Raw genomic sequence first — 16547 nt, 5'->3', positions numbered from 1 at the left:
AATGTTTTTGTACACATTAGCCTTATGTGTAAATCCAATTCCTAATAATTATGAACACAATTTTGTTTTTTCACCCTGTGCACTCTGACCACACAGACAGTGCATGTATTTAATTGGTTTATTACGATGCCTGTATGCACAACGATCACATTAGCTCCCCAGAGTCACGACATGAACGACTGAAGGTATGCCAAGATATTTGCACAGCGATAGCTTCTAATGATTATGTTAATTGTTGTTTGATATCAGAGATGAGGACCACTCATTGATATAGGTATTTTGAGCGATTAATAAAAGAAAAGGGTGATATCTATTCCCACATCTCTGATATCAAAATAACACAGACCGCAGTCCAGTCGATCATGTCATGAATCATGTATGTAAATAATTCTATTAATCATGTAAATAATTCTATTTTTAAACTATTATCCCCACTTTTACCTGTTCCAAACAATCCTGGTATATTATACATTAATCTCACCCACATTATAAGAAAGAAAAGTGAGTATTGTGGTATAATATGTCCTCATGTAAATATATCCCCCTCCCCTGTGTTCCCTTTACCTGTGCCCCCCCCCCTCTCTGTGGAATAAGACACCCCCCTCCCCTGTGTCCCCCAAACCTGTACCCCCTCCCCCCCATCTGACCTATCAAATGGGACCACACACCCCCTTTGTTGAACTATAAAGGGCTCCTCCCGACCACAATGAGGGCTTCTTACCTGGGTAATTTCAGCTGATCACCTGGGGCGAGAGCCTCAGCCATTCTCTCTATGTATTCTATCTGTTTGGTTAATAAACCTTGTTATTATCCAAGCCTCGGTTGACTGAGACATTCTTCATCAGGATATCCACAAATATCCCACAGTAGCCTACTTTAGCTTATCATAGCTAAAAGTAGCCTGATTGATTATTCATTCTGAAAGCAATGAAAAGATGATGAAGCGATAAAAGATGGTAAATAGCTTTTATTTTCTGAATGCCTGCTTGACGCAGGCCAGGTTTTTCTAGCACCCCGTTCCACCCTGGGAGCAGTTCCAGGAGTCCCGGCCGACCACCCATCACCACGTGTGCCCATGCGGGACGAGGCAGTGTGCCGGACCGATACAAGATGGCGAGCCAACCCACTGAACCTCTGATATAGATCAAGGCTATGCCGGCCTGATCTGAATACCCCTGTTGCTCAACTCCTGTTGCCTCAACAGTCTGGTAGGATTGAGAATGGCCTTCCTCATTCCCAGTGAGGGAGTGGATCAGGAATTAACGAACTGATTGAACTTGAGTCATAAGAACTTCCAAGGACCATATCTATGTCATGTCTATGACACGAACTGATTGAACGAGAATACAAGGACTTCCAAGGGCTTCGACCCTGTTCACCTTTTGTTATTTTGATATTGTATTTTGTATTTGATTTGATTTGATATATGGGTACTGATATTTCTCCTATAAGAAGGGAGAATTAAAGGGTAAATACACCCAGTAAGATGCTTGAACCACTGATATTTCTCCTATAAGAAGGGAGAATTAAAGGGTAAATACGCCCAGTAAGATACCTGAACTACTGATGTTCTCCTGTAAAGAGGACGAGTTAAAGGGTCAATGTACCCAGTAAGATACTTGAATCTCATTGATGACGTATTGATTATAGTTGAATCACTGATGGTTCTCCTGTAAAGAAAGATGGTTTAAAGGGTAAATTCACCTAATAAGGTATTTGCATTCCTATAACCTCGAATATTTCTATTGGTACTTAAGAGTTTAAAGGGGCATTTCACCTAATAAGGTACTTGCATTCCCTGCACACTTAAAGGTTTAGATTAATATGTTTAAACACTTACCTATTGAAATGATAAACTAATATAGAGTTTACTGATCTGCAATTGCAGAAGAAAAGATAACGAGTTACTCATGATAAAGGGATACATCCAATATCCAACCTTGAACCTAGCTTTAGCTAGAGATAACCTCAGAGACGTCTGAACCAACCCTAATGTGTTGATCCAATCAACCTAGGACTTGATATCGAACTAACCCTCCCGAAAGAAGGAGTGGTTAATGAAAGAACCAAAAAGGGATACTACTACCTTGTACTTCGTGTCTGTATGTATTATTATTGTCTAGCTAGCGCGCTTGAAAATAAACCACGGGCATTGTTATAACTCTGTCTCTGGTCTACTATTCCTTTAACTGTGTATATTACTCCTCTCCTCATTCGAATCTAGAACTGTGCCCGTGGCAAACAGCTGTTACTGTTAGTGACACAAGTGCTACACTAACGTAATAGAGTAACATAGGTCTGAACTTGAGTTGTAAAAAAACTTGTTACTCAAGTTTTTCTGTAGTAGTTAGTAGTCCAGCGGTAGTATTTCCCCAGAAGGTGGTATGGCTTACAAATACAGGCGGAGCCATAGCCTGAAGCCTTATGTAGTACATATCCAAATTTCATAAAGATCCATTCAGAAATGAGTGATTAGGAGTGATTTTGGTAAACTGTGTACAAAGAAAAACTCAGTTTTCTCATAGACTTCAATTAATTCGGCTGTTTTGCTCTTCCTGTTTTCGTGTTTCTTCGTGTTTTAATTTAAATTTTATTTAGATCCCTATGTGGGGTATCATTGGTTACAACGATCCATAATCATTTTCGAGATCGGATCTAGATTGACGGAACTACTGCAGCTTGAGTAACTTGAGAACCGCTGAACGGATTTTGTCGGATTTTGTCGCTTTCGACAGGCAACAAATAAGCCTTCAATTCGATATATATATATTGTATTACAAAATATGCACACTCGAGCCACTAGGGGTTGCCAAAGTGCCGGTTGCAAAAAATCCGAAAAACGTCCCATATGAGGGACGTTGCAGCGACTTTCATCAGTTAAAATATATGATAAAACCATTAGCTCAATGACTATGGGTTAGAAGTTCAGATTCATAAAACCTCCTCGATGGATTATGTTGTTTTTGAAGAGGCTTATTCACAGAGGTGAAAATCTTAATAACCACCAAGTGCTGGTAATCCTCTTCATGGCAGTGCAGAGTGGAGACTTAAAAAACGGGGCCATCCCAACAACTTCCAGCACCTCCTCACGCCAAAATAGGAGAAGCCAAAACAATACGTTTCCAACTGAGTCACACCAGGGCATAGCAACAGAGAAAGTAGCAGCAGAGTAATAACAGAGACAGTCCAAGACCCTGTCAGTCAATAGAGGGGAGGAGGAACAGTAGAAGAACACAATTCAAGTGTCTTACCTACAACCTACTGGACCTATCCAAGAGGAACGCAAGTAACAGACTTACAGTGGACAAGCTACCAAAAGTTCCAGCCAGCCAAGAGCAAAGAGGAGGTTCATCCTATACATAGTGCTCAGTGGAACCAATCATTTATCTCTAAAGAACTGCAGAGAGATTAAAAAACATAGTTCTGTAAATTAATCAGAACATTTTACGTTTCAGAACTTCTTGGTGACAACAAACCCAATGTGGAGGAACCGTACATCACTCATTTAACCTGCACATGAAAGGGGGAAACTGTGGAGTGCATCTCAGCCCGCAGAGGAGAGAGAGAGGAACTGACCCACGAGAAATCACAGTCACAGTGTTTAAATACCAGACAGTGTTTGTTCCAACCCACAACCAGAGGAGAGGGCTCAGAAGACAGCCCCAGCTCAGCCACGCTGCCAGGGTGAGAATAGAGCACATTGTGCCTAACTGGGAGCCGGAGGCACAGCAGAGCGTAACCTGCTTGGCAGCCGGTGTGGTTGGCACTGAGGGCAATGCTGGGATCTACCGGAGGGTGAGAGAGGGAGCACTGGGAGGGCTGGGGGGAAATCACACAGTGTGGACTGAGATTATTAAGAGAGAGAGAGAAAGACAGACAGATACAGACGATATGTGTCAGTGAGACAGTGGAGTAGGACAATTGGGAGACTCTCTATTCATCCGGTCTACTGCTGGTGGGCAGGCTTAATAGTAAGTTTAACTGGCAGATGTTGGCCCAGAAGGTGGCTAACAGGATGAGACTATAGGCCGCCCGCCACGTGGCCCCTGCCAGGGATTACGAGCAGCCAGAAGAAGGTAAACAGATTAAACCTGCTTTTTTTTTTAACCTCGTCACTGTTGTAACACTGAGAGTCGAAGGAGCATCTCCATCTAAATTTCCACCAACCTCACCCTCTACCACTCCTCCCTCTGTGGATCCATCCATAACGGGCATCACTGCTGTCTACGTGGGCATCAAACATCATCCAGGAACTAACTAAATAACTGCCGCTGAAGAACTGAGCTTTTGCACAGAGAGGAGAAGTGGATTTAACTCCCTCCTTTGGCTCTGTGACCAAGGACACAGTCATTACTGACAAGGATACTTTTCCCCACTTCTCGCGAATGGACTCGAGATAAAAGATTCTGGATTTTATTGTTTTTTTTATTACTATACAAATGAAAACTTTGGACTGGAGAACCACATAAACTAGTCCATCATGCTATTGAGATCGGGACTATTCTTCACTTTGTTTCTGTTTACCCTTCACGCCAGTCAAATCAAAGGTAGGCTTTCGCTGCAGGAGGGTGGTGGTGGGGGTGGTGGTGGGGGGGGTGCTTGTAATAGTAAATTCCTGTTCACAATTTGAGTTGTTTTTCACTCACTGCCTTTGCAATGTGATTGGAAGGAAAAATGCCATATTCTTTTCACATAAAGGAGCCATTCCTGCATACATGAGTGCATGTAACTTTAGTTACAGTAGAGTAATAGCAAATGCCTTTTCACATTTGTGATCTCACATATGAGATATGATTTTTAGAACTGGATATTAATCTTCACCAGGTGGTAAACCTTGGGGAGATTATGCATTTGGCCACGTGACTGCATGTATATGTGTCTGACTGTCTGTGTGTGTATCCGTAGCTAATCTCAGAAACTACAGGGCCGATTTGGATACAACTTTGCACATAGGCTGACAGCAAGGACCTGAAGCCTTGAATATTTCTCAAATCGGACAACGACAAGTATTTTATTTGAATTAGTTGTCCATAGAAATATTACACTCACTATAAAGTTACACCATTTGCACGACAGCGGGCGTTACTACATAGCTGCCTGTCACCTGTTTACAACATGCCAGTGAACCCTGAACCGTTGTTGATATGCATTGAAAACATTTCTTCCCCAGTGAATCTCTTAGTTACCTCAATTTGTACAGTCAGAACAGTCTCATGTTTGCAGGTTAAGTATTTCTATTTCAGTACAGTTTGCTATTACTAGGCCACCATCATCATCTTATCAAACTGTAAATGCTTGTGTAAAACCTACAGTATGCATGAAAACAATTATTTATCCAGTGAATCTTTAAGTTACAACAACAACAACAACAACAACAACAACAACAACAACAACAACAACAACAACAACAACAACTAAGTAGGGTGGTTGTGATTATATATTAAGTATTTCCAATGTTCACTATTTGTCAAAACAAGATGGCTGCTCTGGCCAGGAATCATCACTCTCAGGGCTCTACAGTGTGACTGAAGACTTAAGTTGTTGCCATTGAGTTGCCATTGCATTGTGTGGTCTGTTGCACATTCCTGTTCAATGTGAGAACCAATATGGCAAATGAGTATACAGAGAACATTGATCTGTTCATTTAACTGTGATGTCAACGAAGCTGTCCTTCGTTTACTAGTATTTAACTCACTGGAATGCCTGATTGTGGCCTCAGCTTGCATTGCTGATAGCAAGCAGGCATTTTTAAAGGCAGGCATTTACCAATTAATTAACTTTTGCGTACTTTGGGGCATGCCTCACATATCGGCATGTAACTCGAGAACCGCTGACCGGATTTTGTCACCTGAAAGGGCAATCGACAGGCAACAAATAGGGCTTTAATTCTATCTATATATTGTATTAAAGGAAATGCACACCCGAGCCACTAGAGGTCGGCAAAGTGGCATCGCGAATCGTCCTCATGAGGGCACACATGTGGGCCCTTGGATATTAAGAGGTTAATGTTTTTTTTCTTTTTTTTGTAGCCAAGAGTAAAGACCATAACCCTATCAAAACAGTAGTCAAAGTGTATATTTTCATTTTTACCGATTTATCGGAAATACAAATTTATCGGAAAAATGCTAATTATATCTCTTTTATCGTAAAACCGCAAGGAAATTACTACATCCAGATTCAACCCCGTCATTGGAAAGAGGAGCCTTTTCCCTATCCATGGATGTATGATTTGGCCATAATAAGGTCAAGGTCAAGTTCAAGGTCAAATATGAATTCATAATTAAAATTGATTATCATTTATTACTGTATCTACAAATCCTTCTGTTTAATCATCTTCCCTTTATTCATTTGCTTAGATTTTTTTTACACTTGATCTCAATAAGGTGCATGGTGAATGAGCTCAGTGAGCGAAATCTCTTACACATGGTGTTATTCACCGTCAAAGATGCAAAAATAAATCATAATTTATATTCTCCTTTTCTTCATTACAGTTTACCCAAGCCTAGTAACAGACACAATATTTCTGACACTGGAAATACATACCCCCAGGTCCCTAGATGTTCCTATACCAAGAACATGCAAATTGACCTTGCAGAAGTGGAACAATCTTCCATTTACTTAGGCATGTACCTTTAGGCGAAATTTCTGAAAATAGGGCTACCACTTAACAGGTTAAGGGCTTTATTTGGGAGGAATCATAGTGATTCCTTCATGTCAACTCTACAGGCCTCCTTGGAATTAATTAATCATAATTTAAATAAATATGCCAATATTTGTATGATAAAATATTTACGCATTTGATGTCCAAAAATAAATAATATGGATTAATCTAATCACAGGGCAGCTGGATTAACCATATCTGAACTAGCTATTTTGGACAAATGTATAATTACTTAATTACTCAGATATTCAAACACAATTGTGCAATTATTGTGAAATGATTGAAAAAATTATATATATTTGATATTGATAGATAACTTATTACATATTAATATGATATTGTAAGGAAGGGGCAGGACCAGATAAGCTTAGCTTCTTTCTGTCCCTTCTCGAACAAAACCATTTGTCGTGAGCTATGTTGACAATTGCTTCCATGTCTAGGACATTTTATTTAATTTAATTAAATGTTTTGTTATTTTTTGTTATTTCAAGTGTGTGTGTTTATGGTTGTTAGAGATCAAATCAAATCAAATCAAATTTATTTGTAAGGCCCGACAACACACGTTAATGTCCCCATGGGCCGGACACGTCTTCTTTAAACAAGTCAAGAAGAAACATCACAATAAATCAAGAACAAAACAAAGTCCAAACATTTTTAAATAAATGCAACACCCCCAGACATACCCCACGCGAAGGTAAGGAAAAACTCACTAAAACCTAGCAATAGGAAAAAATACACCACAGGCAATGTGGAGGAGAGAAACCTTAGAAGGGCCATTCAAGGGGGGATCTCCCTTCTTAGATGTCGGTGATAGTAGTGTTGCAATAAAACAGGCAAAACAGTTGGTAAAACATGCACTCACAAGCGTAATGAAACACAGATAAGTGCATGCAATCGATAAATAAAAATCAAATCAAATCAATAAAACAGATATTGAAATACACTGTAGCCTACTACACCAACACTGCAAATGACAGTGGATAAATAAATAGGAACTAAAGCTAATCGCGTGGATATATCTATAGTGGAATAGACTGTATTAATATTCCATAAGTCTTGTTGCGCCACACACACACGCACACTGTATAGCCTACGTGTCTAAGGAATGAACAGTAGGCTTATATTATTCTAATTACTTGTTTCATTCGGATTTAGTATATAGTATATATAGATACTATATGCTCTGCCCTATATGTACAGTAAGTACAGTACACATATTAAGCAGTGGCGGCCGGCCGATAGTGGGCGCTAGAGCGCCGCCCTCCCTGGTTAAAAGAAGAAGATTTTAATTTTTTTTTTAATTTTTTTAGATCCCTATAAATAAAATAAACATGTTTAAAATGAATAATATTTACTCATTTTAAGTATGTTTGTGTTTCCAATGCACAATATAACGTTAATATATCAAATATAAATAATTGTTTTCATTAACAGGAAGTGACTGTCTGATAGAGAATCATACCGCGTCTATACTTTCCGTAGCCGCATTTCTCTCGGGCTAGACGCAATAGCGCTTACAGTGGGCGTGCACTGGTTTCATCGCTGTATCCGTCGCAGCCAATCAGTGCGTAACGCGCTGTGTGTTGAAATATGATGATGGAAGCCGGGCGCGTTTTCAAGCGATCTATATCATCTACGCAAGCAGCGTCTATATTTCCGTAGCCGCATTTCTCTGAGACGCTCTCTGATTGGCCGACGTCAGTTTCTACACTGTTAAGCTTAGCCACTCTTCGAAGTAGGTTAAGGTTAGAGTTTGTCTTAGAGCGTGACGGCAAGTTCTTTCGACGGTTAAGCTTAGGCACTCTTTCAAAGTTGGTTAAGGTTAGAGTTTGTCTTAGAGCAGGGCGATAGAACGCCAGGTAGTTTGCAGGCTGTTCGACGCGGAAATGGGCAAAGACAGTAAGACACAGCTCATCAGTACTTGTGTTGACTTGTGCTAACAAGAAGCTATTTGCTGGATGCAGTCTGGACAGTGGATATACATCAACAGTCTGTGGGACAGTGGACATATACATTTATCAAGCCCTCCTGGACCACGTTTCAACTAAACAGTGAGTTAATGCGGTCTCTCTCTCTCTCTCTCTCTCTCTCTCTCTCTCTCTCTCTCTCTCTCTCTCTCTCTCTCTCGCTCTCTCTCTCTCTCTCTCGCTCTCTCTCTCTCTCTCTCTCTCTCTCTCTCTCTCTCTCTCGCTCTCTCAACACAGCGTGTCATTGTTGTTGTTAATTTCGCCGTGGGTGATGCATAATGGATGAATGAATGGTAACTTGTTTAAAATTACAAGATATATATATGTGTTCATTAGTGGATTGATCATACGTGTACTAGTGTAGTATGAATCAACTCGACTTAACGTTGGAAACGTTGTCAAGTCAGTGTCCGCTTGGTCAGCTGTCCGCTCCCCCGCCCCCCCCTTCACCCCCCCCCCCCCCCCCCCCGCCCCCGCGCCCACCCAAATGTAGTTCACACCGGCCGCCACTGATATTAAGGCCGTCAGAGTCGGGCGTACCATGAGCGGACTGGTGGACTGTACTACTATAGGGCAGCGCAGTATCTGTGATCTCCTAATAAAACAAGTCATTAGAATTATATAAGCCTACTGCGTTCATTCATTAGGCACGTAGACTATACAGTACTGCGCGCGCATGTGTGTGCATGCGCGTGCAGCGGCAGGTGGCCACAAGCTGTATGATGACAATAGATTAATCTAATCTCATTTTGATCAGTCGCAAAGCGCTTCCGCTACCTATATCGGCTACCATTTCCACACGGCCCATCATTGTCAGTTGCATTATAATGAGCTGGACAGGTGTGTCTAACTCTTGATGTCATATTTTTTGCAATTTTATTTGCACACGGCTCTGTTGGCTGGCTATATAAGGAGCTGCCGGAGGCGTGTCTGTATGCAAATGAACTAAACGGGAACGGGCATTCATGTTTGTCAATGAGTGACATTCCTCATTGTGGGCATCCCAGCTGGGAAGCTTTCCGCCCCCATCCACGCCGCCCCCTCCCCACACACACAACCCCCTAGGACACCAGACTACTTACTTGATTTAAAAGATGTGCCAGTCAAGACTACATTGTAAATGCTTAGAGATGATGTCTTATTGATAATATCAATGCAACAAGCTGTAGATGACCAACAATTTATTGAACTGGAACTTTGAGACACATGAGCACTGGGATTGATATATGTTCTCTCTTCCACTCCTCTCTCATCCTGTCCTCTTCTCTCCACTCTTCTCCCTTTTCCTCTTAAGAGCGGGCATAAGACAGGTTCTCCACGCGTTGGTGAATCCGGGTGTAATTGTCGGCGAGTTTGTCTTAGGCGGTTCCAAGATGGTTGCCCTAAGATCAATCTTTTGCCAACGTTGGTGAATGAGACCCATTGTCATTTTCAGTCATGCGCTTAGTAGTTAGCCAAGTCAGTCAAGAGTTAAAACAACATGGTGCATGACAGGAGCTTTAAAACGCTGGTGATCCACTTGACCTAAGCATACATCCAAGGATAACAGGATTTGCTGTGTAGTTGCAGGAGCTTCTTGGAAATGTAGCTCACCTTACCTATTGAATCTGGATCCTTGCTTTCTACTGCGCAACGTCAGCTAAAGTTAACAACATACTTAGAGGGGCACTTGACCAAAAAAACAATGCTGATTTATTTTGCACACAATCTCACACACATCCCAAAACTAATTAACTTAGTTTGACAGTTATTGAGAGTAAATTAGTTTGAAGATGGCCACCAGTGATGTCAATAGAGACATTGAATCCATGAAATGTAGATAAAGAAAATAGCAATACCATGTCTTATAGGGACTGCTAGCTTATTATTTAATTGAGCTGTAATTAACACAACACAAGGATTCAATGTCCCAGATGACATCACCGGTGGCCATATTCAAACTAATTTACTCTCAATAACTACCAAACTGAATGAATGTGTGCAAAACTGTTTAGAGCTTTTGGACGTGTGTGAGATTATTCACATTGAATTAGGTGTAGAAGGTAAGGTCCCACAGCTAAAGTACACTGAGATGGATGACATAAAGACCACCACAGAGGACAACAGTAACCGTGCTGTCCAGCGTGGGATGTGAGTTCATTACCCCGAAGCAAACAAAAGCCATTCTGTTCCCTGTGTCGCAGGACGCTAATCTTTTCTGGCTTGTAACTCTGCTGTGAGGCCCTCACTGTTGTGCTCGGCATTAAAGCCTGTTCCGACATGCCCTCCCTTTCCTCAAGCTTGCATGTCCATACATGTGCAGGCCTGGCCTCAGGCTGTATCACTCCCATGAGCCCTGTCACATTTATCACAACCATTGATCAAAACAGATTTTGTCACAACCGTTGATCAAATCAGATTTTGTCATAGATATTGATCAAAACAGATTTTGTCATAGATATTGATCAAAACACATTTTGTCATAGATATTGATCAAAACACATTTTGTCATAGATATTGATCAAAACACATATTGTCACAACCGTTGATCAAAACACATTTAGTCAAACATTTAGGGGGCAGCGGTGGCCTAAAGGTTAGAGAAGCGGGTTTGTGACCGGAAGGGAAAATCTGCTGCTGAAGTGCCCTTGAGCAAAGCACTTAACCCCCAACTGCTCCAGTGGAGTTGCTCAGTGGCCAATGGTGTCAGACTGTGGTTGTACTGGGCACGTCTATTTTTTTACCAACGGATTTCCAGTTTTGCGTTTGCGTTCTGCAATCTGATTGGCCACTGACGTTTCTGGTGCGATCTGATTGGCCACTGACGTTTCTGGTGATGTGACATGTGCGCCCAATCGTGTGACGCCTGTGTCTTTGCCCATTTCCGCCTCGAACGGCATGCAAACTACCTAACGCCTAGTTTATCACTGGTTAAGCTTAGGCGACTCTTTCAAAGTTGGTTAAGGTTAGAGTTTGGAATCAGGGCTGGTGTTCTATCGCCCTGCTCTAAGACAAACTCTAACCTTAACCAACTTCGAAAGAGTGCCTAAGCTTAACCGGTGAAAGAAACCTGTAGGCGTCACACGATTGGAAACGTCAGTGGCCAATCAGATCGCAGAACACGCACGCGGAACTGGAAATCCGTTGGTAAAAGTATTGACGCGTACTGGGCAGCTCCCAGGTGTGAATGGAACTGTGTGAATGTGAAGCAGGACGTTCCTGAAAAAGAGCATCTGTGCTCAGCGAACCTACCCTGGGTAAATAAAGGTTAAACAAAAAAAACAAAAACAACCGTTAACTGTTGATCAAAACACATTATAGATATTGATCAAAACACATTTTGGTATAGGTATTGATCAAAACACATTTTGTCATAGATATTGATCAAAACACCAACTTTAATTTGTGTTTGAATGAATTAAAGGGGAACTATTTGACTATTTCTTTCACTATTTGGGCACTTTTACACAATTCCTGTGAGTCTATGGAACACCTCTGTATGATTTTTTTTCCAAAAAATGCATTGTTTTGTATTTCTAATCAAGTACTCAAAAACAGCATTTTTCTACCTCAAGATCTTAAGCTGTTTTGAGGCTGAGCTCCAACCACTGTGTGGCCTGGTGGTAACTGCCACACCAACTGCCACATTATTATGCAGCTGAGAAACCTCTGACATCACAGATATGCATATTTTCAGATGACTCAGTTCAGTGAGGGTGAATATTGTGAGAGGAGAATTGAAAGAATGTGCCAATATGAGAATTAGAGACATAGATCCTATTAATATAAGTCCACATAGCTAGGAAACAATGCTAAACACTGAAAAAGGCCATTTATAAGATAGTTCCCCTTTAAATTAATTCACACCATGGTCTGGGTGAATACCCGATTCTGATTGGTTGATACAGTAGGTGTCCATTAAAGGTTGATAGTGGACACCTGCTACCTAATTCCAACCAAACTGTCAAACTGACCAGCACGGTATAAAAGCCCTTTGAGATGAACATTAACATATTTTAATGGACTCTGCATCGGACGGTCCACGCCTCCACCTAGGCCATTAAAATATGTTAATGTGCTCATTGGGCATTATCCCTTACATATAGTATGCCGGAGTTCAGGCTTGGGAAGTGTAGGTCAAGTGGGATATTAATTGGAGTGATCTTAAAAAGGGAGGGAAATTGACATCTAGAATGAGGCGACGTCTAGAATGGATTTCCAGTCAATTACCTAAACATCGGTTTGCACAAAAATCTCTTGGCATTGAGCCAAATCATCAGCCAGGAAAGCAACATTGATTCCTGTCATGGCCATTATCTACACAATAATTAACCCCCACCCCGTGCTTTTGGTGGAACTCATCAAATTGCAAATTTCTATCAAATTGTAATTAGATTGCCCTTTTTTCTTTAGATTGACGGCTGTGCACTTAGATTTTAATGGGCATGCATACCGATAGTGTGTGCATACATATCGGTACAGTATATGTAAATTCATCCATGATAATATCCATACAGTCACACATACCCTATCCTGACACTCACAGATCTCACTGGTATTATTTCATGAGCAGTTTGTGGTCCAGTTCTTGGCCATGGAAGTCACATAAAGTCACAGAATTCACCTTTGACCACATCCCATAGCAGTGGCGGTTGGAATGCCCCACGGGCCCCGAGGCGAGATTGACAGCTCAAAAAAAAATCCAACATGAAACAAAACATATCACAATACAATAATAATACGTCAAATGTATATGCTCTCTTTTCTGGACTCTTTTCGTATCACAAACTACTGTATTTGCAAATCTGGTATGTCATGTATAGATGTAGCACTACTGTCTATCTGTATGTCATTATGTTATAATGAATTGAAAATGGGGGACCCTGATGTAAACAAGACGAAAGTGTTTCTCTGGTCTGCATCCCCTTAACAATTGTATGTATTGAGCTGTACTGTATTGTACCCATTCTGCAATCTGTTAAATAAAGTTTTCATTCATTCACCATGACATGTTTAGGTATTTGGCCAGATCCAGCTTGTCTGTGATGAGAGTGTTTTCTGTCTTTATGATTGACTATCATCATTAGATATTTCAGTTTCGTTATTACAGTAGCTGGCTAACAGTACGTTAGTTGACTAATACCAGAGTCAGAATTGGGTAATATGCCGACTACTGGCAGTGATGCGACCTATGTTACCACATAACTTTTGTCATCTCTGGTACTATGCAGTGCACTATGCAAAACGGCAAAGAGATAGGTAACGTTCGTTAAGTGCCAAATTACCATCATCATGATACACCCTCACATAATTCACAAAGTGTTCACGTGCGCCACCCATGTGGTAACCTAGAAATACCATAGATTGTGGCTAGGTGGTAACGTATATGTTTTCTATGATCACTATGAATTGAAAATGGGGGACCCTGATGTAAACAAGACAAACGTCTTTCTCTGGTCTGCATCCCCTTAACGAGCCGTACTGTATTGTACCCATTCTGCAATCTGTTCAATAAAGTTTTCATTCATTCATGCATTCACATTACGTTAGTTAGCATCCAAGCTAGCGTGATAACGTTAGTAGTACTAGTTAGCTTACCTGCAATAATGTTGTCATCGTCCTGGACAGATAAGACTTGTTAAATCATAATATATCCACACTTTGTGCTGGTCCTCGGTAAATGTCCCCTTTAGCTGCTCGGCGTCGTCGGATTTTAATACACCATGGTAGCGGTGGTGATGTGGGGGACCCTGATGTAAACAAGACGAAAGTCTTTCTCTGGTCTGCATCCCCTTAACAATTGTATGTATTGAGCTGTACTGTACTGTACCCATTCTGCAATCTGTTAATAAAGTTTTCATTCATTCATGTTTCAGGTGACTTATTATGTTGAACATAGCTTGCGATATGTTTCTCTGATGTCGCGTTCACGTTACGTGGGAAGAAGCGGAAGAACCAGAGGACATCTCGTTGCTACAACTAGGAAGCCTTCACGCATTGACTCGATCAAAACGCCCACATCCATACTTCCGCAATTCGTGACGCGAAGTGGGAGATATCGGGGTCTATAAAAAATCCCATATGTCCTAGTAGGAATTACAACTAGGAGGCTGACGTGAATGGTTTTTCCCAGTCGGAAGCTGATTCGTCCGATTCTTCCCACGTAACGTGAACGCGACATCAGAGAAAAATATCACCTCCGCGCTGCTTGTGAGATTTACGTGGCTACGTCACAGCCAAGGAAAGGGAGCGCTGGATTTGTGCAAAACTCCCTGTTCCTAAACCACACGCTATCAGTCGTACTCGTACCACAGTACTGGCAAAACGGGAGGAGCCTAGAATCAAAACAAACGCACCAGTCCCAGTTGCCGTTACCACCAGTTGTGTTCGATCCAGTCCCACACGCGAACGGCAACTCCATTCAGTCCCGGGCCTGGGCCCGGGGCCGGAGGGGGCCGGGCCCCCCCTCCCGCCAGACGGTGGGCGGGCCCTAAGGCAGCTGCCTCCCCAGCCGCGCCTATAGCTCCGCCCCTGTCCCATAGCCATATTTAGCCATATCTGTCTATTTCGGTACTGCCTCAAGCTCTTTGTACCAAGTTAGCCCTCTTGTGTTAATCTCTGCGGCGGTTCCATCCTGCCTCGCTGATGTCAAAGTATTGGTGACACTCAATTATCATTTAGACCTTTTATTGACCCTTCCCTCTCTGATTCCTCTTTGCTCCTTAATCCAGACGAAGGTACAATGTGATCAAATGAAGCCACCAAGAAGTTTGCATTTTTAGGCCCAGAAATCCTGGCTTATTGTCTTAAGAGGGCCTCTGATGTTTGCCACCTGGCTTCACAATGAACAGCTTTTATAAATGGGGTGATGGCACTGGACGTTAATTGACTTGCGTGATGCCGTGACACTGCCTCGCTGTAATGCCTCAGAGTGGATCCTGACGCCATGTTACTGGGTTTCTTTTCTTTCTGGAGGAGTTCTAGAAAACCTAGGCACAGTGTTGGTGTGAATGTAGTTGTTTGTGGTCAGTATTTCAAATCCAATGATACAGTACGGCGTACCTTGCGAGATGTATTGTGTTGTCACAGGGCTGAATAGTGAGGTGTCATAGCTGGTTTGTGTGTGTTATGAAATGACAATTGCGTCTTGATTGAAACAAATATATTTTTTCTACCTGGGCGGGTCATAATCTACCTGGGCGGGTCTTAATCTACCTGGGCGGTCTTGAACCCAAGTAGAGCCTATATACAGTGTGATAAACACTGCAGTAAATTGAAATATATCGTAGGCATAAATATATGTTTTTATATCATTATATATATTATTATTATTATTATTATTATCATATTCTGTCATCTAGGCCAGTGGTTCTATAAATGTATTGACCAATAGCATATGTCTACTGTACAATTCTACAACTACAAAATCCCTCCTTATGGAGACATGACGTCACTTGTGTAGCTCTGATTTGTGTCTCCAGAATCATAGTGTCCTTTAATGCAGAAGATAAAATCTTCTCATTGGCAATCTGAGTGCTAATTATACACAGTTCATACAAAGCCAAAAATACCACTTAGAGCAGTGTTTCTCAACTGGTGGGTCGCGACCCAAAAGTGGGTCACAGGGCCATTTTGAGTGTGTCAAAAAAAAGTCTAATTATTATTTTTATTTTTTATAATAAAAAAAAATTGCACGACCTATCTTTGTGAAAGTGGCTTCTCAGCTCTGGTCCAGCTGAAGACAAAGCAGAGGAACAGATTGGACATTGTTGAGCATGACCTCAGAGTTGCTTTGTCTACCATCACCCCAGACTTTGAGACTCTTGTCAGGAGCAAACAACATCCCCAGTTATCCCATTAGTTCCCTGGGATGTTAAGCTAAGAAGTCTGCTAAGAAGGATATATTATTTATTATTATTATTATTATTTTATTTCATTGT

At 41.5% G+C, this 16547-nt stretch overlaps 1 protein-coding gene across 1 annotated transcript in view; it reads left to right on the top strand.

Annotated features, from left to right (window-relative positions):
• Nucleotides 1-4480: 4480 nt before the first annotated feature.
• impg1b (interphotoreceptor matrix proteoglycan 1b) overlaps nucleotides 4481-16547 on the top strand; it is a gene marked incomplete at both ends in the record, with an annotated part of 56808 nt that continues 44741 nt past the window's right edge. The window contains one exon of the mRNA XM_084311187.1: nucleotides 4481-4547. Within this exon, the coding sequence (XP_084167313.1) occupies nucleotides 4481-4547 (67 nt within the window). The remainder of the gene's footprint in view (nucleotides 4548-16547) is intronic.

Source organism: Notolepis coatsorum, assembly GCF_963971535.1.
Source record: "Notolepis coatsorum genome assembly, chromosome: 3".
NCBI classification, from domain to species: domain Eukaryota; kingdom Metazoa; phylum Chordata; class Actinopteri; order Aulopiformes; family Paralepididae; genus Notolepis; species Notolepis coatsorum.
The sequence above is the reverse complement of the archived record's forward strand: the minus strand, read 5'-3'. Positions and strand labels throughout refer to the sequence as shown.